Source organism: Tyto alba, unplaced genomic scaffold, assembly GCF_018691265.1.
Source record: "Tyto alba isolate M040663 unplaced genomic scaffold, T.alba_DEE_v4.0 Super-Scaffold_2, whole genome shotgun sequence".
NCBI classification, from domain to species: domain Eukaryota; kingdom Metazoa; phylum Chordata; class Aves; order Strigiformes; family Tytonidae; genus Tyto; species Tyto alba.
Window position 1 is genome coordinate 37,253,876 of NW_024881282.1, and position 21,949 is coordinate 37,275,824.

At 53.5% G+C, this 21,949-nt stretch overlaps 3 protein-coding genes across 12 annotated transcripts in view; 2 read left to right on the forward strand and 1 right to left on the reverse strand.

The window, feature by feature from the left end:
* LOC122153434 (ankyrin repeat domain-containing protein 30A-like) overlaps nt 1–21,949 on the forward strand; it is a 62,666-nt gene that overhangs the window by 38,765 nt on the left and 1,952 nt on the right. For 5 of the 8 annotated variants that reach the window (XR_006165327.1, XM_042792670.1, XM_042792672.1 and 2 more), the window contains 14 exons: nt 14,481–14,542; nt 15,135–15,237; nt 15,357–15,418; nt 16,011–16,113; nt 16,233–16,294; nt 16,886–16,988; nt 17,108–17,169; nt 17,761–17,863; nt 17,983–18,044; nt 18,636–18,738; nt 18,849–18,928; nt 19,873–20,025; nt 20,813–20,976; nt 21,172–21,265. Coding sequence is in view for 6 of the 8 variants with exons in the window: in XM_042792670.1 (XP_042648604.1) it covers nt 14,481–14,542; nt 15,135–15,237; nt 15,357–15,418; nt 16,011–16,113; nt 16,233–16,294; nt 16,886–16,988; nt 17,108–17,169; nt 17,761–17,863; nt 17,983–18,044; nt 18,636–18,738; nt 18,849–18,928; nt 19,873–20,025; nt 20,813–20,976; nt 21,172–21,265 (1,316 nt within the window). In the remaining 2 variants the exon portion in view is untranslated. Of the gene's footprint in view, nt 1–14,480; nt 14,543–15,134; nt 15,238–15,356; nt 15,419–16,010; nt 16,114–16,232; nt 16,295–16,885; nt 16,989–17,107; nt 17,170–17,760; nt 17,864–17,982; nt 18,045–18,635; nt 18,739–18,848; nt 18,929–19,872; nt 20,026–20,812; nt 20,977–21,171; nt 21,266–21,949 lie in introns of those variants that run through there. The other 3 variants (XM_042792675.1, XM_042792676.1, XR_006165328.1) reach the window with 2 other exon arrangements.
* Nucleotides 5,175–11,378, reverse strand: LOC122152413 (cell cycle regulator of non-homologous end joining-like). Of its 3 annotated transcripts, none has more exons than XM_042792707.1 (3): nt 10,815–11,378; nt 8,731–8,803; nt 5,175–5,229 (listed from the first exon to the last, which is right to left on the reverse strand). In XM_042792707.1, exons 1-3 carry the CDS (start codon nt 10,988–10,990, stop codon nt 5,182–5,184), a joined length of 297 nt encoding a protein of 98 aa, XP_042648641.1. In that variant the 5' UTR covers nt 10,991–11,378; the 3' UTR covers nt 5,175–5,181. The 3 variants fall into 3 exon arrangements, with proteins under 3 accessions (XP_042648641.1, XP_032866071.2, XP_042648640.1); XM_033010180.2 differs by lacking the exon at nt 5,175–5,229 and adding an exon at nt 7,855–8,374 and having other exon boundaries at nt 10,815–11,334; XM_042792706.1 differs by lacking the exon at nt 5,175–5,229 and adding an exon at nt 7,855–8,383 and having other exon boundaries at nt 10,815–11,318.
* Nucleotides 5,223–7,466, forward strand: LOC116965708 (transmembrane protein 140). The gene has a single exon (XM_042792697.1). The coding sequence runs from the start codon at nt 5,669–5,671 to the stop codon at nt 6,332–6,334; it is 666 nt and encodes a 221-aa protein (XP_042648631.1). The 5' UTR covers nt 5,223–5,668; the 3' UTR covers nt 6,335–7,466.

Here is a 21,949-nt window from a genome sequence, read left to right on the forward strand (position 1 = left end):
CTGTGAAATGTCCCTAGGAAGGAGAAGAGCAGGGCAGAATGCATCCCGCCCAGCCTTCAGGCACAACCGTCCCTGCCCAAATGCCTGGAAGGAGATGGCAAGGGAACTACCCACCAGAGAGGCTGCCAAAGATGTGGAAGGAGGACTCTAGAATAAGAACATCAGTGGTACCAGGGGCAAGTCTTGAGCCAGAGGTTGACTGTGCCTCTCCCTGCTGGCAGCCTTGGCATCCCAGGAGGCATTACAAGCAGCAGAGACCGAGACCCTCCAGGGGAGGAGACACAAGGCTCCTCAGGAAACACTGAGGAGCACTTTTGCCATAGGTGCACAATCAGGCAACCAGCTCTGGCCAGGAAGATGCCACACTCCAAAAGTAACATTCCCAAATGGTGTATTTATTTCTCTGAACTGTGCATAGAAGGCCAGGGAGATGGAGGGGTGTGCAAAGCCTAAAGCCAGGATGTGTGGCCATCTAATCACACTCATGAAAGCTGAGGCGTAGGAGATAGGAAGGGGATCAGACACCCATCTAGGAGGACAGTGGCTCGAGGGCGAAGTGCTGTGGCATGGTGGAGCAGACCCACTGCAGCAGTCATCCTGATTGCTCCAGCAAACAGGACCCCAATGAGAAGTGAGGATATTTGTGAAAGAGCTGCTTGTGCCTCACGATTGTGGCAGCCAAACGGCAACCTCCCCTGTGGTGCTGAGGTCAGCTAAGGAGTTGGCCGATCACCAGATCCAAATCACACACCCATTTCCTTCCTGAACAACAGAAAAGTGATTGGCATGAGGCAAAACTGCGTGACCAACCCTCTTGAGAGCACAAACATGCCTCCTGTCAGTGCACTTTTCCTCACTGGAACAGAGGTCTCGCCTCAGTGGTCTCGGTTCATACCTCAGTTGCCCAGCCAGCAGCCGCAATGTTAGATCTCAGCTATATGCAGCCCCAAGGCTTCCTTCTGTGTTCCCACCATTCACCATATTCAGCTCAGCACCTGTGGCACACTAGGCTTTATTTGCTGCAAGCCTTCCACCCCCACCCCTGATTTCTCTCACCATAACCCCTGCCCAAGCCATCTATGATCTGGACCACTTCGACCCATATCCTTGTCCTTCTCAACGCTAAAATTACTCCACACACACAAGCCAGATAGGAAGGCACCTCCCCACTGTCACCTGTCTGGTGGCTCTATCCACTGAGCTTCTCTTAGGGCTTCCTCCTATATTTCCTTTCACCCTTGTGCTCTTGGGTGTGAGTGTAAATATTACAGGCTCACGACGTATGTACCAGCTGGAGGTTTCCAGACCATGCCTAAATGTGAAACTACTATGTGGGACTCTGTAAACACCTTCATGGCTAGGTGTCCCACATGTATCACCCCTCAACACACCCCTCTAACAGACCCACCACCAAGGCTGCTTATAGGACAGGACAAATAAATGGTTCTGGATCTGTCCAGGAGGACTAAAGGAAGGAGAGTTTTGCCCCTCACATCACTCGAGGTTCCACAGGTTTCCTGTTGCAGCAGGCAGCTTGCCACTTCTCCAGAGCTGTGCCTGCGTAGGCACTGTGTCAGTGGGTGAGGGGGAGCTCGGGCAAAGCCGAGCGTGGGAAGAAGAGGGAGGGGAGCAGCGCTCAATGTGCAGGATGGGCCAAGTGCTCAGTGAACTCCAACAGTGCTGCGGTACTGGAGTCAGCACTGGGACAGTCAGTTACCTCTACAGAAATGTCCAAACAAAACAAACTCATCTCAGCCCCCACGGACACCCAAGCCACTCCAGTAGTCCAATTCTCCTGGGTGAGCTTAGCCCAGTCAGTTATGTTGATTAGCACAGCCAGGAGAAAGCCTGCCCCCCGCTTGGACGGTGGGGGCTGAGCTCAGCTTGTTTTCTTAGTCATATTCAGATGACGCAGTATCAGATCACCGCATCAGGCTCCCGTGACCCTCAAAATCGAAACAGAAAGCAGGAGGCAGCTGCCAGTCACGTAACAGGAGCAGTGGTGTCAGAACCCAGCTAGCACGGGACCTGTCAGCAGCCACAGACCAGCTCAGCTCACCAGGGCGGCACCTCAGCCCTCTTCAGCGTGTTTCAGCTCCTCACCCACGCAGATGGGCAATCCGTAAGTATCCTCCACCGGGTCCCTCACCTCTTTAATGCCACTGGCATCAGGGGGAGCTGACAAGAGAGGTGGTGCTGCAGGGTGCAAATGTCTGGGAGGGAGCAGGTCCCTTTCCAGCTGTAGCACCTTTTGGGGCGGTTTTTCTGCCCTGTGGTCCATGTGCCACTGGCTGGTTTCTGTTTGCCAGCAATCCTCAGCCTGTCAGCAGCCTTTCTTCACCTGTGGTTTCCCCACAGCTGATCCTGCCTGAGGGGGAAAGAGGGATCCTTGGGGGGTGGGGGGAGCAGGTGGCCTGAAGGAAAGGTGCCAAGTCCAAAGCTGCCTTCCTTTCCCACTGCTCTTGCACAGCATTACTCCCCCCAGCAGCCAGGGAGGGGGGATGCAAGAAAGCCAAGTATTCTGGGGGGCTCTTCAGTGCAAGAGAAAATGCCCATTCCCTCACCCCTTTACATTCAGCGTGTTCACTGCAGTGGGGTCCGGCAGCTCCACAAAGATGTTTGTGTCTGCACAGAGGGGCCCAGGCACTCAGCCAGCAGCTCGCTGCGGGGAAGGCACAGCCCCAGCCTGGGAAGGTGCTCACCTGCCTACAAGCCAGCAGAGGGAAGGGCCCTGCAGCCCCAGCAGCACAGAGGGTCTCTACGAGCCCCATCTCACACACAGACACCCCAGGGAGCTCCTGAGCCACGCACATGGAGCCCCTCTCTGCCCAGGAGGCTGAAGCACAGAGCTCTCCCATGGTGAAGTCCAGTGCTTCCCGTGATGCCTGCCCTGAGGGGCTCGCTGTGAGGCGCTTGGGTTCCTCTTTCTTGCACCTTTGAGGCAGAGCCACAGACTCATCCAAAGGCACAGGCGCCTCCTCAGAGGTGAGGGGAGGCTGCAGATGTCTGAGAAAGCCCCAGCTAGACAGCTCCTTCCTGTTTATCTCCTGCTTCTCAGCCAGGCTGCCTCCAAACCAGCCTCTTGGCCGAGCTGCAGGGTTCACGAATGCCGTGCCTGTGGCTGTGCTGGTGGCAGGGCGCCAGGTCTCAGCTTCCATTGCCAAACCGTACGTCACCTCCAGGCCAGCCGTGCGCTCTCTGCCCCAGCTGGCACAGGGCACCCACACCAGGCGCGTTTCGGTCCCTGTCACAGTCACACCCGGGGACAGGGATTTACCTGGTGGGCTCTGCTGGGGAGGCAGCAGGAGGCTGAAGGGCAAATCTGCTTGCAATTTGGCAGAGTGGACGGAGGGACATTGCTGGGAAGAGAAAATCAGTCCTTACAGACACCAGCCTCAAACAGAGGAGAGGACAGAAATACCACGGGATTTCCCCAGGCTCTCACACAGGCAGAGATCACATAGCAGCACAGGGTCTCTGAGGTGGCCGTCCTCCACCCCTGCCATATATTTCCATGAACCTGCTAGGAATTTAATTCTCTGTCCCCTCTCTAGTAAGCATGTGCAACTAGGACAATTTTTAATTGCTTTTCTATTTTATGGAGGTGGAGGTAAGTAAAAGGTAACATGAGATGATTGAACAAATGCCCATGTTTCAACAAGCCTGCCTTCCTTAGGAAACCAGTCTACAGAAACAGGATAGCAAGGGCTGGTGGGTGGGCAGGGCCGGGAGCCAGCTGGGCTGTACTAGTCCCAGCTCTGAGCACTGACAGAAATCCCTGGGGAGCTGGTCAGCTAATCAAGAGCCCCCCCTCCAAGCACAGCTTGTTCTCCCTCTGAGGGCTGTGAGGCAGGATGGCAGGGAGAACAGTGGGCAGGCGTGAGCCCTTGCAGGACAGGGAGAAGAGCAGCAATGCCTGACTGCAGGAGAGCACGTGTACAGACAAACCCTGGTGAAATAACATGTGTGAGGTCTCATTCTGTAGCGCACTCTGGGCCCGAGCATGGATATTTTCCTGGTCATCTGTGTCTTCATTGTAGATTCAGAGCAATGGACATCCTCGGTGCGACCTTCCAGTCTTTCCAGAAGCATGTTGTGAAGACCTCCAAGGGAAGCTACAAGAAGTGAGGTACTGACCAGAGGAAGGAGATAGGTCAGTGTCTGGACACTGTGACACCCTTCCGCGCTGCGCACATGCTCCTCCTGGCTATGACTGTGTGGAGGAGGAGAAGTTTGGGACAGAGAAGTTTCATCCCTGTGCACATTAAACATAGGTGCCCCATTCCCAAGAATCCGGGGAGACAGGGAGAGGGAGGGGGTTGCTGAAGGGTCTCCAGTCACCAGCACTGCAGCCAGGCACTGGGTACAGATTGAGTGAGGTCTCTCTTGACACGCTAAAACTCAGGGGCTGTACCAAATCCACCAGTGGCTGTGGGGTTAATGGCCTGGGACACACAGGGCATCGGAATGATATACCACCAGGTAATGGGCAATGAAGGGGAGAGAGCAGGACCAACTTTGTGAACTTCTTGAGGGAAGGTAGTAACTGATTCACAGGAGATAATGCCTGGCAAAGGCAGGAAAGGGGTTATTTGCAGAGCCTCAAGCTGAAAGCTGAGCTTGAAGCCAAGGTCTCAGCTCCTTGCCCTGTGTCTGTGCCTCTGTGCAGACCCGGGTGGCCAGTGCTGTGATGCCCCTTCCTGATGCCACTTCTCTGGTTTTCAGCACAAAGCAGAAGCCTGCAAGAGGGCACTGAAGTCAGTCCACATTTCTGGGAGAAGCGCAGGGAGCCGGGTTTGCCAGGCAGTCCGAGAGAACAGTGAGGAGCGTGGCAATCACAGGTCTGTCACCATATCACCCATCTCCCCGGGCCTGAGGGGAGGGTGAGTGGCTGCAGGTGGGCCCAGGGTGCCTCTTTGTGGTGTACAGCTGCCTGTCTGTGTGGGGAATTGGTCCTCAGGCAACCAGGACAGAGGAGCACCGTTGGCCAGCCTCAGTGGGGAACAGGGCTGCGGGTGATCAGCGCTGCTGTGCTCAGATATGTATGGGCATGCAAGGGCCTCAGGGGCATGTGGATGCTGGAAATGCGTGGCATCAGTGGCATCAGGTGTCCCAGAGCTACGGGGTGGAGGGGGACACACAGGGGAAGCCCTGCACTTCAGACCCGGTCATACCTGCATTTTACTCAGTAGTCCAACGATCACAAGGGACGTCCTTGTCTGACCAGACCTGAAAGAAAAGCATTCTCCCAGAATAGCTCTTAATCCCCTGCTTACCAGACAGCAGTGTTTTGCTCCTATCACTTCAGTTTGCTGACAAATGCCTCTCTTGTCCAATGTGAGATCATGGTGCAAAGGGCATGTGTGAAGCTAAGGGAGCCCTACTGTCCCCTCCCAGTGCTAGTCCACGCATGGGACATCATCAAGCCACCTTTGCTGCGACCAAAAATGCATCCCCACATCATCAAGCCACCTTTGCTGCGACCAAAAATGCATCCCCACATCATCAAGCCACCTTTGCTGCGACCAAAAATGCATCCCCTCAACCTCGTAACAGATGCACAGCACAGTCAGAGGCAGGATTCGAGATGCTCCTCTTCTAGTTGCAAGGGGAGTCCAAGAACTCAGTGACACAGGCTCAGAGCACATCTTGGGGAGGGTACCGGAACATGCAACAACCAAGGGGTCCCCCCGCTTCATGTTTTGCAGCAGGTTTTACCATGATATCAAGAGACCATGCTTGCACCAGGATGGGTCTGCTGCAATGGAGGTACACTGGGCACCTGCTCTATGTCCTGACCCTACTCAAGGCTGCCGGGACCTTGGCCTTGATGTTCTACGCGCTGCTGTGGGAAGCTGGGAACCTGGTCAACCTTCCTGACAAACGCATTGGCTTTTACAACTTCTGCCTGTGGAATGAGACAGCTGGGGAGCTGCAGTGCCTGGAGTACAAGCATCTGCAGGTGATGGGCATCAGCCTACCAGAAATAGTGATAGCCAGGGTTTGTGTGTATTCCTGCCTCGTCCTCAGCATCTTCTACCCCATTTTTGTTGTACATGCAAAGTGCACAGATGAGAGAGGGAGCTGGAAGGTGATTCTCATCACATTTATCATCAAGACGATAATCCTGTCTGGAGGCCTGGGTATGTTTCTTTTCCAAACCTCACCATGGATTCACCCCTCTGATTTCACTGGAGGCTTCCTGGCACTGCTGGCGACTCAGGCTTTGCTACTGCTCCAGACTCTCACTGCTGCTATGTATCTCAGCTGGGTCAAGCACACCTCCCACTGTCAAAGCCCTTTTACTGAGAAGGCCCTGCCCACTGAGGTTTGACAGTGAAGAAGATGCAAGAGCCATCGATAACCTGCTTTAAAACAGTAATCCCACCACAGCTTTAGTCACTGGCAGGAATCTGATCCTTAACTCAAAGGCCCATGTCCAGCCATGCTCTGGCACACGGCTGTGTGCTGTGCTCCTGAAGCGAGCAGGCAGCAGACACCAACACCCACAGCACATCGTGGAAGCTTCCCAGAAACAGCAGCATGTAACACACCCTTCAGCCTGGGCCACAACAGCAAAGCGACAACATTTCTGGCCCTGACGCAGAGGACAGTGAAGGGGACAGATCAGAACCAGCACACAGTGGATACAGCCCTCCGGACATATCTAGCCTAAGCATAGGCAGGCAGAGATGCAAACAGGCTTCCTTTCTTGGAATTGCCCAAAGAGACTCTGCTTCTTCTCCACTGCCTAGACTCACCAGGGCTGCCTTTGAGGCAACTGTGACTTGAGGAGCTGTGGCTTCACACTGCCATCACAGCAGCGGCAGCTCCTGAAGTGCACTGGAAATACTCTCTTCAGCAGCAGCACCTGTACTTCACCTGCTGGAATAACATCTGGACTGACTACTCTGCTTTAGTTCATTAGGGTGAAGTGGCCCACATTCAACCCCAGCAGCAGCAGAGCACCTGAAAGGGCAGCCTAACAACTTGCTGAACACAGCCCTAACGAGGAGGCGCGTTCTGTGAAGAAGCAGAGGATTTTGGTGCAGAGCCCCAGGTTTGTCCCCACTGATATTACGGAGCTGAGCCTAGCAGTCCGGCAGCCTGTGAGACTCCAGAACTGGATCTCTGCAAGGACAGCTCACCACAAAGCTAGCTCAGACCAACGGACGCCCCGCGCAAGGGTGCGCTCCGGCAGCTGGGCCAGGACTGCCACAGGCCAGGGTGCAGTGCCCCAGCTGGGCCATCAAAACCAGAGCATTGGCTGGGTCTCTCCACCACGGCGGTGCACAGCACCACTCCATGCCATGTCTGTAAGCTTGCACAAAGAAGCGCCTGCTTTCCCGCTCATCCCCTTCAGAGACATGAGGGTCCGTTCTTTTTTCTGCTGCAGTCTTGGTGTGCATGTGCCTGGTGATGATGGTTTGACTGATTCTTCATTTCAGTAAAAGCTCTCACATCTGCTTCAGCCTCACGTGGTGTGTTCATCTCCCCGTTTGGATCGGGAAGAGGACGCTGAGCCACCCTCATCCCTTCCTAGACCCCCCCATGTACATTGCAATGGGGTCAGGCCCCTCAGGATGGTCCTTGCCCCTGCCAATCTGCTCCCACCCATGTCTTCCTCAGCTTTGGGATGCCTGCCCAAGCCTGGAGGCAAATTCAGCATCAGGCCAGATGGGGACAGGCCTGCCAGGTCCCACTGCAGCTGTCACAGAGGGACTGCAAGGACAAAAGAGCCCCAAGGCTGAACCATGACTATCTGGTTCTGCAGAGCCAGCAAAGGCCTTACAGGTCCAGCAACCCCCAACCCCCTTCCAGTCCCAACACCAACTCACCAAAGGGACACTCACAGAAACCCAAACGTCCTCTTTAATCTGTCCATGCTCTGAGATGCCAAACAGAAATGAACATAATCTAATCTGGAGCCAAACCCCAGTGAACCCAGCACACACTGGGAGAAGTGAGTGCCCCCTTTTCCCCCATAGCCTTCACGGGCCTCCCACCAGCTTCACAGGCCACCAACACGGCAGATACACAGCCCACTCCAGGCCCTCTTCTCACCATCCTGAGGGCTGTGGGAGGGGACACCTTCCCCTCCACTGTTCCCTTTGCTCCCAGGGAGCCTCCGAGGAGGGGAACGTTAGCTGAAAAAGATCTCCCTGACGTATTTCAGAGCATCTTCCTCAGTGTCCTCCCGGCCCGTTCTCTCTGCATAGGCACCGGCACCGGTATCAGGAGGCGATGGGAGAGCCGGACCGCGGTCGCCGGCTTCCCCCGCACTGGCTGTGCTTCCAGGAGCCTTGGCTGGCGTTGCCTGGTGCTCCCGCTCCTCTTCACTCGGCGACGGGGCCTTCTCCTCACCTTCCTCGCACTGTAGATTCTGACCAAAAGGTAAACCACCAGACCGGGCTGTGCACGACTCGACCCTGGGAGCACCCCGAGGGGGAAGGGGGGGCACACCCCTCGCCAGTCCCCACCTGCCCGGCGGAAGCTGCTTTTGTCGACCGAAGGCAGCTCCGCCGGCCCCGGCACGCTCCGGGGAGAGGACGAAGGAATCGGGACACCCGGGCGGCGTTCGCCAGCGCCCCCACACCCGCCTCCCGGAGAGGGGCCCCCAGGCAGCCGGGGGCGGCAGCGCTCCCCGAGCGCGCCCCGGAGCCCTCCCGGCCCCGCTCGGACACGACCAGGGCCGCGTCCCCACCCCGGGGGGGGGCGGTCCGGGCTCACCTCGGCCAGGACCGCCAGGGCCACGTCCACCAGCTCCGCCTCGTTCATGCAGTACACCACCGCCTCCGCCGCCCTGGGCACCGCACGGGGAGACACTCAGCGCGGGCAGGGCCCGGCCTCGCCCCCCCCCGCCCCCGCCGCCGCCCCCGCCGCGGCGCTACCTCGGCCCCGCCGCCGCCCGCCGCCGCCCGGCCTTGGGGGGAGCCACCACCGCCCGCTCGGCCCCCGCCGCCCCCATCCAGCCCGGGAGGAGCCGCCGCCGCCGCTCGCCCGCCGCCATCCCCCGCGCGGCCGCACCGCGGGTGGGGGGCGGTGGCGCGGCCGCGGGAGGCGTTCCCTCCGTCCGTCCGTCCGTCCGTCCGTCCTCCGTCCCTCCCCGAGCGGGAAGCCCCGGGCTGGCGCTGCCGCCGCCGCCGCCGCCGCGCTGGGACCCGCCGTATCGGCGCCGCACGGCCGGGGCGGCGGGGCCCCGTCACTCCCAGCCCTCTAACGGCTAAAGCGCGAGCGCAGGCGAGCAGCAAAACACGCACACATCCGCCCTCCCCTCCCCCCCCCCGCCAAAAAAACCCAAACAAACAAATAAAAAAAAAAAAAAAAAAACGAAACCCATTAAAAAAAAAAAAAAAAGAAAGAAAGAGTCCCGGCAGAAGCCGATGCTATATCGGCCGGGGAGGGCAGGAGCGGCAGAGACAGCGGTGTGCGGCCAGGCAAACACAGCTCATGCATCAGCCGTGAGTTGGAAAATGGGTTGAAGGAAAACTGAAAATAATTGTTTAGGTTACTAGAAGAACTTGAGCGATCAGTCGAACACCTGGAACACAAAGGTCGTTGAGCCAGGCAAGCGTGGTAACCACCACCTGGGAAATGCGTAAATTGAGAGAGACTCCTGATCAGGAACCCCTGTCCTTGAAGATTAAGGCCCTCTGAGAAATAATGAACTAGCTGAAGCTAGACAGGAGGTAAGAAAGCGCAGACATCAACCAGAGAAAGGCCAATTCAAAAATGCAAAGTTCAAGAAAGGCTCCTCCCCGAAGACCGCCAGAGACGGCTAGAGACCACCAAGGGGCCCTGTGGAAGCCTCCCCGAGACCTAAACCTCGTGGGTAATAGCTACGTAAATATGATAATGAGTTTAGGAAATTTCATGAATATGTATGTTAGAGCGATACAAGCTTTGGCTATTGTAACGCGCGGTGGACATGTCAGGTGGAATGATTCCCTCATGCCCCCGGCTGAAGAAAGTAATGCCTGACCGTTACCGGCGTTAAGGCGTTTCCATTCCCCATTTCGGTGACAAGTGCAGCGGTGGGACAGGGCGAAGCTTTGCCGCACGCCCAACGGTTTGTCAGCAGCCCCGCCCGCGGCCACCCCCGCCGTGTTTTACTCCACCACCTCTCCCGACGCACCCAAGGACGCATCCTCCGACAGCCTAACTTTCAACCGTTCAATAGTCGAAACCGCCGCATTTTCAGAGCCCCTGTCCGGCCGCCCGGGCCCCGCCGGGCCGGCCTCGCCCCGCCCCTCCCCTCTGACGCCCCCCGTGACGTCCCCCCGCCGCTGGTAGGTCGCCCCCTGCTGGCGCGGTTGCTTAGCGCCGACGCGGTTGCTTAGCGCCGGCGTCGACGCGGCGGGACCGGCAGCGCGGCAGCGTCGGGAGGCACCGGGGGCCGCTCGGGGTTCTTTTTGGCTCTTCTCGCCCTCTCCCCGCTCTCTCCCCCTCCCCGCCCGGGGCTCGGCAGAGCCCGCCGGCCGCTTCCCGCATGCAGAGGCTCATCGGGCTCCTCAGGAGGCTGCGGGGGCGGCCGCCGCCCGGCAGCGCTCCCGCGCCCCGCGCGGCCGAGCCCCGGGAGCAGCGCCGGGGCGGGCTGCACTGCGCGGCCGCCAGCGGTGACCTGGCCCGGCTGCAGCGGCGCTGGTGGCGGAAGTGGTTCCGCATCAACGAGCGGGACGCGGAGAAGCAGTAAGGGGCGGGCGGTGCCCGGCGCGAAGCCTCCCCCCCAGCCCCGGTGGAAAGAGCCGGGCAAAGCCCGCGACGGTCGCAAACGCCCTGAGGAGCAGGGGCGGCTCCGCAGCGGCGGCCCTTACCGGACGGGTGCCCCAGGGGGACGGGAGGGGGCGGATGCTCGGCTCTGCCCTGCCCTGCGGTGCTCTGCCGGCCCGGGCCCTGTCGTGAATGTCCTGCGGAGCTCGGCAGGCCGTTGTCCGAGCAGAGGCGGCTCCTCTCCTGTCGCCAGAGAGAGCGGCCTGCTGGAGCAGGGCATGGGGTCGCGGGAAGAGACGGTACAGCCTTCCCGTTGCTGTTCGAAATCCCGTCCCCTCTGTCGCTGGGACCCGTCTGGCACGGGACTGACCGGGGAAAACCCAAGGCCTTACGCAGACTCCCCAGTCCCCTGTGTAGCCTCCGTAGACTCCCGGCTGCCAAGACGCGCTCTCCCTCGCCGCGCCAGGTGGCCGGGCAGCCCTGCCGGAGGCAGGGACCAGTGCCTGGGCACAGGAGTCTGGTTGTGCAGGTTCATTGGCACAGCTGAGGAAATTCCTCCTGACTCAGTGGATGTGTTGGGGATTTTCCCTAGCCAGCCCCAGGCTTCAGGTGTGCAAGTGCTGCCACCAGCTCTGGCAGGAGAGAGTTTGCTCTCGGCTTAGTTTTTGCCATTTGAGGCTTGTGGCCTTATGCGGTGGGTACCACAGCCTGAAAGGACGTCTTCAGCTGTGTGTGTCCGTGTTAACCAAACACGTTTAATTTCTAGGACGCCTCTGCATCTTGCTTGTGCGAACGGCCACGCAGCTGTCGTTCGATTTTTAGCAGGAAAAAAGTGCAAGCTAAATCCTTGTGACAGTTTTCAGAAATCGCCGCTGATGAAGGTATGTGGAATAGGTCACACTGTTGTACGTGGGGCTTATCAGTTATGCACCGAGCAATATAGACCTTGCATCATTCTTTACGCAGTCCTGTGTAGAAACAGATATGTTGTAGTCAGCGGTGAAGAGGCGTATGTTGCCTAATCTTTGAAGATGCTCACACTTTGCAGTGTTGGGAAGATGCGGGAGTTCTGTCAGAGAGAAATGTAGATGTTGGAAGTTATTCCTCCTTTGTGTCTTGTTTCCAGGCAGTAGAGCGCCAGCACAAAGACTGTGTGGCTATTTTGCTGGAGCATGGTGCCAGCCCTGACCTCAAAGGTCCCGGCGGCAACACTGCCCTTCACCTGGCTGCCGTCATTCCTAATAAATCTCTAGTGGAGCTGTTACTTGCGCACAAGGCCCATATTGATGCGCAGAATGAGGTAAGCTTGGACTTTGGGTAAGGCTCCTCTTCCTCAAACTTGCTTGACTTTTATGTGTTGTACTAAGGGAGATGACTTCCCCTTTCAGTTGGGATACACTCCGCTTACTCTTGCGATCACCGAGCACTGTGAAGAGATGGTCGAGTTCCTTCTTCAAAAAGGAGCTGATGTGCACGCTCGAGATAACCGTAAAAGGTGAAGGGTTTGTCAGAAATGCACGGGGGACTCCTTAGCATTGTTCAAGTTGGATTGATGGGAGGCGTAGGAATGAGCTTCAAAAGACAACCAGGAGCTGCCTAAGAGGAGCAAATTCTGTGTGAAAGCAGACCCACACTCGGCTGTGCTCTTAGCTCAGTAGACGATTTCTGAGGACTGCAAGAAAGTTTTGGCTGTGGTGCCACGCTCGTGCATACACGTGCCCTGAGTCTGCTCTGGGCAAGTGGTTGGCCTGGAGACCTCCTGAGGTCCCACCAACTGGAATTCTCTGATGCTACCCCATGTTTGGCTGTGCTTTCTCTCTGCCTATAGGAAAGGGAAAATGAATTGTTTGGGGAGCAAAGAGGGACTGAAGTGATGGCAATGCAATGTCTGCAGAAGCTGATGTATTTCCTGTCATTTCTTTGATGCTTTAGGACCACTCTTATGCTTGCTGCTTGTGCTGGGGATATGAATATAATACAAATTCTCCTTCATCACGGTGCTGATCTTTCTCATCAAGACCCATTTGGCTGCACAGCTGAGTACTATGCCAGGGAGTTTCAACATGATGAGTAAGTGTTTTACATCCTTGTTAGAGCAGCTGCATTCTCAGAATGTCTGTGCTGATGTATGGCCCTTTTGGGTAACATCACCAGGGTTTAATGAGGTGTCGAGACCTTTGTTGAAGCTGGGCTCAGTGACATCTTCTGATGCATCTGTTTCCATGTCAGGAGTGGATTTGGAAGTTGGGGGGAAACTTCCCCCAGCACTTCTCTCTTGAGAATCCACCTGTGTGCTACCAAGCTCCACTGAACTAAACTGACTAGCACCTGCCTGTGGTTTGTTTCAGAGGGAATCTAACTGATATCCCCCGAGTTAAACTCTGCAGCAGTTTTCCCTCCTCTCATGGGTAGCTTTGCACCCCTGGCCATTCCTTCACTAAGGTGGCTATGTGTGCTTAACAGCTACGCTGAAGGAAATAGCCCTCTTCCCTAGGGATGGTAGCCTAGTGATGGGTGAATGAACTGCATTATGCCTACAAGCATGCCTTGTCTAGCCATAAACCGCCGGTAACCTCTTGTCACTGGATCTGGACTTCATTTCTCCTCCCCTGCCCCTTCTGTCAGTCTGTGTCAATGGGAAGCAGGAGGGAAGGGTGCCTGGGTAAACTGTGGAGTAAAAACCCCTGCAGGAATACAGCATGTTTGAAGATTGCACTAGCAAAACAAGATGTTAATTCCTTCCCTCTAGGTTTCTGGCACAGTATCAGTGTTGCACTAATGCACCATTTTACATAGCAGCCTTGGTCTGGGGCACGTTTTTAATGTTTTTCTTTTCTTGTTTATTTGGGGGGTTTTGTTTGGTTTTTAGTTCTGCTTATGAAGCAAAACTGAAAGTGGTCTCTCTCTGGAGCCCCAACTGACCCTCTGTCAGGGCTGTTAGAAGATAACACCTATGCAGTGTAGTTAACCCCTGCAGTGCTTGAAATGCAACTGCAATTGCTGTTGGCCTCTTGCTACTCTCAGGTCCTCAGAATAACCGTGGGAATTTCTGAAGCCCTTCAAAGTCAGGACAGGGTTTGAGGAGATGTTACCTCAGCTTGACATGCAGAGTAGCTGCAGCATTAGTATAGCTTCACGCTAAGGTAGAGGCTCTGTAGTTAGATGTCAGTCTGACAGGGGGGTTGTTTATCTCACTGGCCCTCGAAACGGAGAGGGGGTTTATCACATGAGGCTGTAGCCCGCAGGGATGAGTTACTCCATAGACAAGAATTGGCACCTGTAGTGTGAACATGCCTGCAGTGAGTATTTCAGTCTCCACTACTCCAGTAGTGCAGTAAGTTGTGTGTGTGTGTTACCCGTTAGCAACTGGCTATGAATATGGGTAGGATGGCTCATGAATGGCTGCTGCTCTTCCAGTAGAGCATGTAGGCAAGTATGGGGGTATTTTTAACAAATGGATTTCCTTCCTTTCCATATATAGTATTGCTGACCAACTGGAGAAATACATGTTCTATGAAGGGATGGGAGAATGTTTTGCAAGAGGCACAGAAGGCCCAGCAGTAGATGGCAGGTTTTGCTCTGCGCTGACTGCTGAATTTACCTCGGGTGCACCTGCAGGTAGGAGGATTCAGTGTGGAGGAGGTGATGAGGACAAATCCCTGTGGCCTGTAGGAGAATAATAGTCAATTGGATGCAGGACTTGAGGGATGGGGAAAGATACAGTGAAATAACCACTCACAGCAGCGTTGTGCTTCTTGCCTCCTTTGTAGGTGTCTTGCCAGCAGCAGGAGCAGAGGAAGAGAAAGATGTAGATTCCTGGTCTGATTTTGAGGTACCTTCTCTGAAGGAGGCAGTGGTGCCTCACTTGGCTCACTTGCTTTTGGTCTCGTTTCCTTCTGTGGCTGCTTCTACCACATGCCTGTAACTGGGACCTGACATGCTGGTGCTGCAGGCAAGCTGTTCAGTGAGGTCTGGGACAAAGCGAGGGCAAGCTAATGACCTGGGTCTCCTAGAGCTGATCTCTGAGCTAGATTTCTAATACAGGACTGAAACAGTAAAGCTTCCTGCTGGTTACGATCCTCTGAAATCCTAGAAAGCTGTCACTGTGAGGATTGCTGGTTTTCCACCACACAGCTCTTCTTTGGATCCAGTCAATGTCAAATGGTTGCCCAGTAGGGCCTACAGTCCAGATGCTTAGCTGCTTATGAGTAGGTCCTCTCTATCTTGGGCAAGTGTGTTTCATCCCCTTTTGAAAGCCCAGTTCAACAGAGATGCCTAACATGCTGGCTCTGTTTGCCCTTTTCATACTTTCTGCCACCCGTTACCATATCACAGCACATTGGCTGAAGCAGGAGCTTTGTGTTTAGAAATGGGTCGAGGAGGAGTCTGTGCTAATTTTCGTTCATGTCTTCTAAATTCCTCAGTTGGATTCTGAAGATCTAAAGAAAGAGTCAGCTGGCATCCTGCTTCCACCTGCGGATGAACACAGAGCACATGTGCACTCTGGTGCAGAGGAGCGTGGCAATGGCAAGTTCCTGGCATACTAAATGGTTACCTTTATAAGCTTCTCTGGAGTGAGGCAGATGGGGAGAAGCAGAGTGAAATAAGCACTCACAGCAGCGTTGTGCTTCTTGCCTCCTTTGTAGGTGTCTTGCCAGCAGCAGGAGCAGAGGAAGAGAAAGATGTAGATTCCTGGTCTGATTTTGAGGTACCTTCTCTGAAGGAGGCAGTGGTGCCTCACTTGGCTCACTTGCTTTTGGTCTCGTTTCCTTCTGTGGCTGCTTCTACCACATGCCTGTAACTGGGCCCTGACATGCTGGTGCTGCAGGCAAGCTGTTCAGTGAGGTCTGGGACAAAGTAGAGGGCAAGCTAATGACCTGGGTCTCCTAGAGCTGATCTCTGAGCTGGATTTCTAATACAGGACTGAAACAGTAAAGCTTCCTGCTGGTTACGATCCTCTGAAATCCTAGAAAGCTGTCACTGTGAGGATTGCTGGTTTTCCACCACACAGCTCTTCTTTGGATCCAGTCAATGTCAAATGGTTGCCCATAGGGCCTACAGTCCAGATGCTTAGCTGCTTATGAGTAGGTCCTCTCTATCTTGGGCAAGTGTGTTTCATCCCCTTTTGAAAGCCCAGTTCAACAGAGATGCCTAACATGCTGGCTCTGTTTGCCCTTTTCATACTTTCTGCCACCCGTTACCACATCACAGCACATTGGCTGAAGCAGGAGCTTTGTGTTTAGAAATGGGTCGAGGAGGAGTCTGTGCTAATTTTCGTTCATGTCTTCTAAATTCCTCAGTTGGATTCTGAAGATCTAAAGAAAGAGTCAGCTGGCATCCTGCTTCCACCTGCGGATGAACACAGAGCACATGTGCACTCTGGTGCAGAGGAGCGTGGCAATGGCAAGTTCCTGGCATACTAAATGGTTACCTTTATAAGCTTCTCTGGAGTGAGGCAGATGGGGAGAGGCAGAGTGAAATAAGCACTCACAGCAGCGTTGTGCTTCTTGCCTCCTTTGTAGGTGTGTTGCCAGCAGCAGGAGCAGAGGAAGAGAAAGATGTAGATTCCTGGTCTGATTTTGAGGTACCTTCTCTGAAGGAGGCAGTGGTGCCTCACTTGGCTCACTTGCTTTTGGTCTCGTTTCCTTCTGTGGCTGCTTCTACCACATGCCTGTAACTGGGCCCTGACATGCTGGTGCTGCAGGCAAGCTGTTCAGTGAGGTCTGGGACAAAGTGAGGGCAAGCTAATGACCTGGGTCTCCTAGAGCTGATCTCTGAGCTGGATTTCTAATACAGGACTGAAATAGCAAAGCTTCCTGCTGGTTACGATCCTCTGAAATCCTAGAAAGCTGTCACTGTGAGGATTGCTGGTTTTCCACCACACAGCTCTTCTTTGGATCCAGTCAATGTCAAATGGTTGCCCATAGGGCCTACAGTCCAGATGCTTAGCTGCCTATGAGTAGGTCCTCTCTATCTTGGGCAAGTGTGTTTCATCCCCTTTTGAAAGCCCAGTTCAACAGAGATGCCTAACATGCTGGCTCTGTTTGCCCTTTTCATACTTTCTGCCACCCGTTACCACATCACAGCACATTGGCTGAAGCAGGAGCTTTGTGTTTAGAAATGGGTCGAGGAGGAGTCTGTGCTAATTTTCGTTCATGTCTTCTAAATTCCTCAGTTGGATTCTGAAGATCTAAAGAAAGAGTCAGCTGGCATCCTGCTTCCACCTGCGGATGAACACAGAGCACATGCGCACTCTGGTGCAGAGGAGCGTGGCAATGGCAAGTTCCTGGCATACTAAATGGTTACCTTTATAAGCTTCTCTGGAGTGAGGCAGATGGTGAGAAGCAGAGTGAAATAAGCACTCACAGCAGCGTTGTGCTTCTTGCCTCCTTTGTAGGTGTGTTGCCAGCAGCAGGAGCAGAGGAAGAGAAAGATGTAGATTCCTGGTCTGATTTTGAGGTACCTTCTCTGAAGGAGGCAGTGGTGCCTCACTTGGCTCACTTGCTTTTGGTCTCGTTTCCTTCTGTGGCTGCTTCTACCACATGCCTGTAACTGGGCCCTGACATGCTGGTGCTGCAGGCAAGCTGTTCAGTGAGGTCTGGGACAAAGTAAGGGCAAGCTAATGACCTGGGTCTCCTAGAGCTGATCTCTGAGCTGGATTTTTAATACAGGACTGAAATAGCAAAGCTTCCTGCTGGTTACGATCCTCTGAAATCCTAGAAAGCTGTCACTGTGAGGATTGCTGGTTTTCCACCACACAGCTCTTCTTTGGATCCAGTCAATGTCAAATGGTTGCCCATAGGGCCTACAGTCCAGATGCTTAGCTGCCTATGAGTAGGTCCTCTCTATCTTGGGCAAGTGTGTTTCATCCCCTTTTGAAAGCCCAGTTCAACAGAGATGCCTAACATGCTGGCTCTGTTTGCCCTTTTCATACTTTCTGTCACCCGTTACCACATCACAGCACATTGGCTGAAGCAGGAGCTTTGTGTTTAGAAATGGGTCGAGGAGGAGTCTGTGCTAATTTTCGTTCATGTCTTCTCAATTCCTCAGTTGGATTCTGAAGATCTAAAGAAAGAGTCAGCTGGCATCCTGCTTCCACCTGCGGATGAACACAGAGCACATGCGCACTCTGGTGCAGAGGAGCGTGGCAATGGCAAGTTCCTGGCATACTAAATGGTTACCTTTATAAGCTTCTCTGGAGTGAGGCAGATGGTGAGAAGCAGAGTGAAATAAGCATTCACAGCAGCGTTGTGCTTCTTGCCTCCTTTGTAGGTGTCTTGCCAGCAGCAGGAGCAGAGGAAGAGAAAGATGAAGATTCCTGGTCTGATTTTGAGGTACCTTCTCTGAAGGAGGCAGTGGTGCCTCACTTGGCTCACTTGCTTTTGGTCTCGTTTCCTTCTGTGGCTGCTTCTACCACATGCCTGTAACTGGGATCTGACATGCTGGTGCTGCAGGCAAGCTGTTCAGTGAGGTCTGGGACAAAGTAAGGGCAAGCTAATGACCTGGGTCTCCTAGAGCTGATCTCTGAGCTGGATTTTTAATACAGGACTGAAATAGCAAAGCTTCCTGCTGGTTACGATCCTCTGAAATCCTAGAAAGCTGTCACTGTGAGGATTGCTGGTTTTCCACCACACAGCTCTTCTTTGGATCCAGTCAATGTCAAATGGTTGCCCATAGGGCCTACAGTCCAGATGCTTAGCTGCTTATGAGTAGGTCCTCTCTATCTTGGGCAAGTGTGTTTCATCCCCTTTTGAAAGCCCAGTTCAACAGAGATGCCTAACATGCTGGCTCTGTTTGCCCTTTTCATACTTTCTGCCACCCGTTACCATATCACAGCACATTGGCTGAAGCAGGAGCTTTGTGTTTAGAAATGGGTCGAGGAGGAGTCTGTGCTAATTTTCGTTCATGTCTTCTCAATTCCTCAGTTGGATTCTGAAGATCTAAAGAAAGAGTCAGCTGGCATCCTGCTTCCACCTGCGGATGAACACAGAGCACATGCGCACTCTGGTGCAGAGGAGCGTGGCAATGGCAAGTTCCTGGCATACTAAATGGTTACCTTTATAAGCTTCTCTGGAGTGAGGCAGATGGGGAGAAGCAGAGTGAAATAAGCAGCGTTGTGCTTCTTGCCTCCTTTGTAGGTGTGTTGCCGGTAGGAAGAGCAGAGCAAGAGGAAGGTTTTGACTCCTGTTCTGAGAATAAAGTACTTTTTCTTAGAGAGGTAATGCAGAAGTCACGCTTCTGTAGCCCTGATACTGAAATGCAGTGTGATGCTGCAATGTTGCTGGGGATTCCTTTCCCCAGTGCCTGTCTGTGACAATGCTAACTCCAGTTTCTGCACTGGAGAAGAGGTTCAGCTAAAGAAGGATGCTTCAATTCAAGCAGATTGTCACTGTGACAGACAGGTGACTTTATAAGAGACTGACACAGACAGCCACAAATAGAGCCTGTCACTGTATGGAGACCTGTTCTTGCTACTGAGTTCCTTGTGGAGTGATGCTGAGAGGAGGTCATTGATTGTGGACCTGAAGTGTATTTCAGACCTCATCTCGTTCCTATTCTGAAGCAGAAAAGCTGCAGAGGTTGCTCAACGTCCCATCCAACCTGACTTTGAACACTTCTAGGGATGGGGCATCCCCCAACTTCTTTGGGCAATCTGGTCCACTGTCTCACCACCCTTGTTTCAAAAATGTTTTCCTTCTGTCCAATCTAACTCTACCCTCTTTTAGTTTAAAACTGTTGCCCTTGTCCTGTCACTATGGACCTTGGTAAAAAGTGTCTCTCCATCTTTCGATATTGCTATTTCTGTATTTCTATATATGCTATAAGATCTCCCCAGAGCCTGCTTTTCCCCAGGCTGAACAACCCCAACTCTCTCAGCCTTTCTTCATGGGAGAGGAGTTCCATCCCTCTAATCATTTTTGTGGCCCTCCTCTGGACCCGCTCCAACCGGTCCATGTCTTCCTTGTGCTGGGGACCCCAGAGCTGGATGTAGTACTCCAGGTGGGGTCTCATGAGAGCAGAGTGGAAGGGGAGACTCGCCTCCCGCGACCTGCTGGCCACCCTGAAGACCAATCTAATTATATAATCCTATGACTAAAAGCATTTCTCGTCTTGCCATCTTCTTACCAATTTCTCCATGTTCATGGAACACCGTTTCTCTAGAAATGGGTCATGCGGCTGCAGCAAGATCTTGCCGATGCTCTCAGGAAGAACTCCCTGGCAGAAGCTTCACTTGAAGCTAAGAAGTGCTACAGCAGGGACCTGCAGGAACAAAAACTGCGGTTGCAGAAGGAACTAGACAGATCTAAAGCCAAGGTATGGAGAAAGCCTGTCTCTTGACAGGGGCCCTGGCCTTTTTTGTAGCAAATCAGAGCAGGGAACTGACCCTTTCTTGGGGGTTTTGTGTAACCCAGGGTGATTCCGTGTGCAGCTAGCTGTGATGAGGGAGCTGGGAGGGAACAGCCCTGCTGCCTTTGGTGCCTGCTTGTTTGCACCACTGGAAGTAACAGCAGAGGGCTGCGTTAAGGTGGTCTTAATATACTAGACAACTTTGCAACGGGAGTAGATTAAGTGACATGTAAGTGACTCGCCTCGTTTTATAAGCCTGGCGCCTACGATTAGAAAGGTCACTAACTGTGAAGTCACTTTGTCCTTAATTGGAGAAGGGGGGGCGTATTCCTTTCAAAAAGCTGCTTCTCAGGTTTCACAGAGCAAGTGTATTTGCTTCTTTGGTTTTGGCAAAGCAGAGTGTGTGCTGCCTGAGGAGGAACAGGCACACTGGAGTGTTGCACTGGTGCTTTTTTGTATTCCCTCCTCGTGTCGTCCTTGTTATGGAGTTGCAAAGTCACTTTAGGAGCAGGCGGAGCTTCTAACTGTGTTGGAGGAGCCAACAATTGACTACAAAGAGTGTTTGGAATCCTTGAGAGAGAAGTGTCATGGCAGCATTTAGGAAATGCTGTAGGAAACCAGTATAGACATAGGAGAGGGGCCAGTCTAAAAGATGAAGTAACATGGGTTTTGAGAGTCAACATGAGAGTCAAAGCAGTTCACTCCCTTTTATCAAACCAAAGCCTGACTACTGGGGATTGTTGTGCTCTGACAGCTGCAGGAAGTGAAAGAAAGGTGTATCTGCACGGAGTGTTATGCCGAGTCCCTGAAGAATGCCATAAAGGAGAAGGAACTAACAACTTCCAGGAACGTGCAGGCCATTCTGGCCGTGCCTTCTGCAGCTGTGGCTATCCCAGAGCTGGAAGAACAAGTGCAACAGTAAGGAAGTAACACAGTGAAGCCAGGCTTCACTTTCTGTGACTGTGTGAAAACAAAATGACTGTCTTGCACCCCAGCAAGATAATAATAGAGTTTTCAAAGATGCTTTTGCTTTAGATAAGGTTCTTTCACACTCTTCTTTTGGGATTTGTGCTCTTGTGGACTTCTGCGATAAGGTCTATACTTCTTTTCCAGGCACCAAGTTGTAATGACCAGGCTGGAAGCCACAGCACAGCAACAAGCCAAGACCACTGAAGCCCTTCAGAAAGACCAGCAAGCCTCTGCCTCAGTAAGCTAGTCAGAGCCTTCCCTTTTCATGAGCTACAGAGCTTAGGTCGGTATTCCTGTGGGGAAATTCGAAGAGGTTTTCCTGGGGGGCCTGGGAGAGATCCGTTCCTCTGTTCTCCTGACTGTAGGCTGCCCTGAAAGTCCTACTGGCTCATTTCCCAGCTTTCTGGCTTTGAGAGTTGTCCCGTGAGGCTCCAGCAAGTCCTACATAATGCCATCTTCGTTAAGGCAGTTGCCAGTAATGCACTGGCTTATTAAGTATTTTCTGCTTTAGACCAGTCATGAGGTTGAGACCTCTGGCAGCACCTCAGACAGTCATGTAGTAGAGGGCTTTGGTACCTTTGGTTGTGGACTTTCCTTGGGCTCTGGTGCTGCCAAGCGCTTCATCCTGGAGGCCTGACTGGCATCATCAGACTGTGACAGGAGTTCTTCCGTTGCTTGTACTCTAGTCACCTTCCCATTTCAGTGATTATGTATTCCTTGGCCAGAAGCTCTGGGTCCCTAATGCAATGAGACCTCCAAAGATGAAAATCCACAACTAATAAGGGAACAACACCTCCAAGGGCAGGATTTTGTGTGCTTGGGTAGTGTTGCGGGAGAGACAAACACTGTGTTGTACCGATACTGGCAAGAGAAGAAGAAAGGCTGTGAGGTGTGCTCTTCAGTCAAGGAAGTCCTAGCGTGA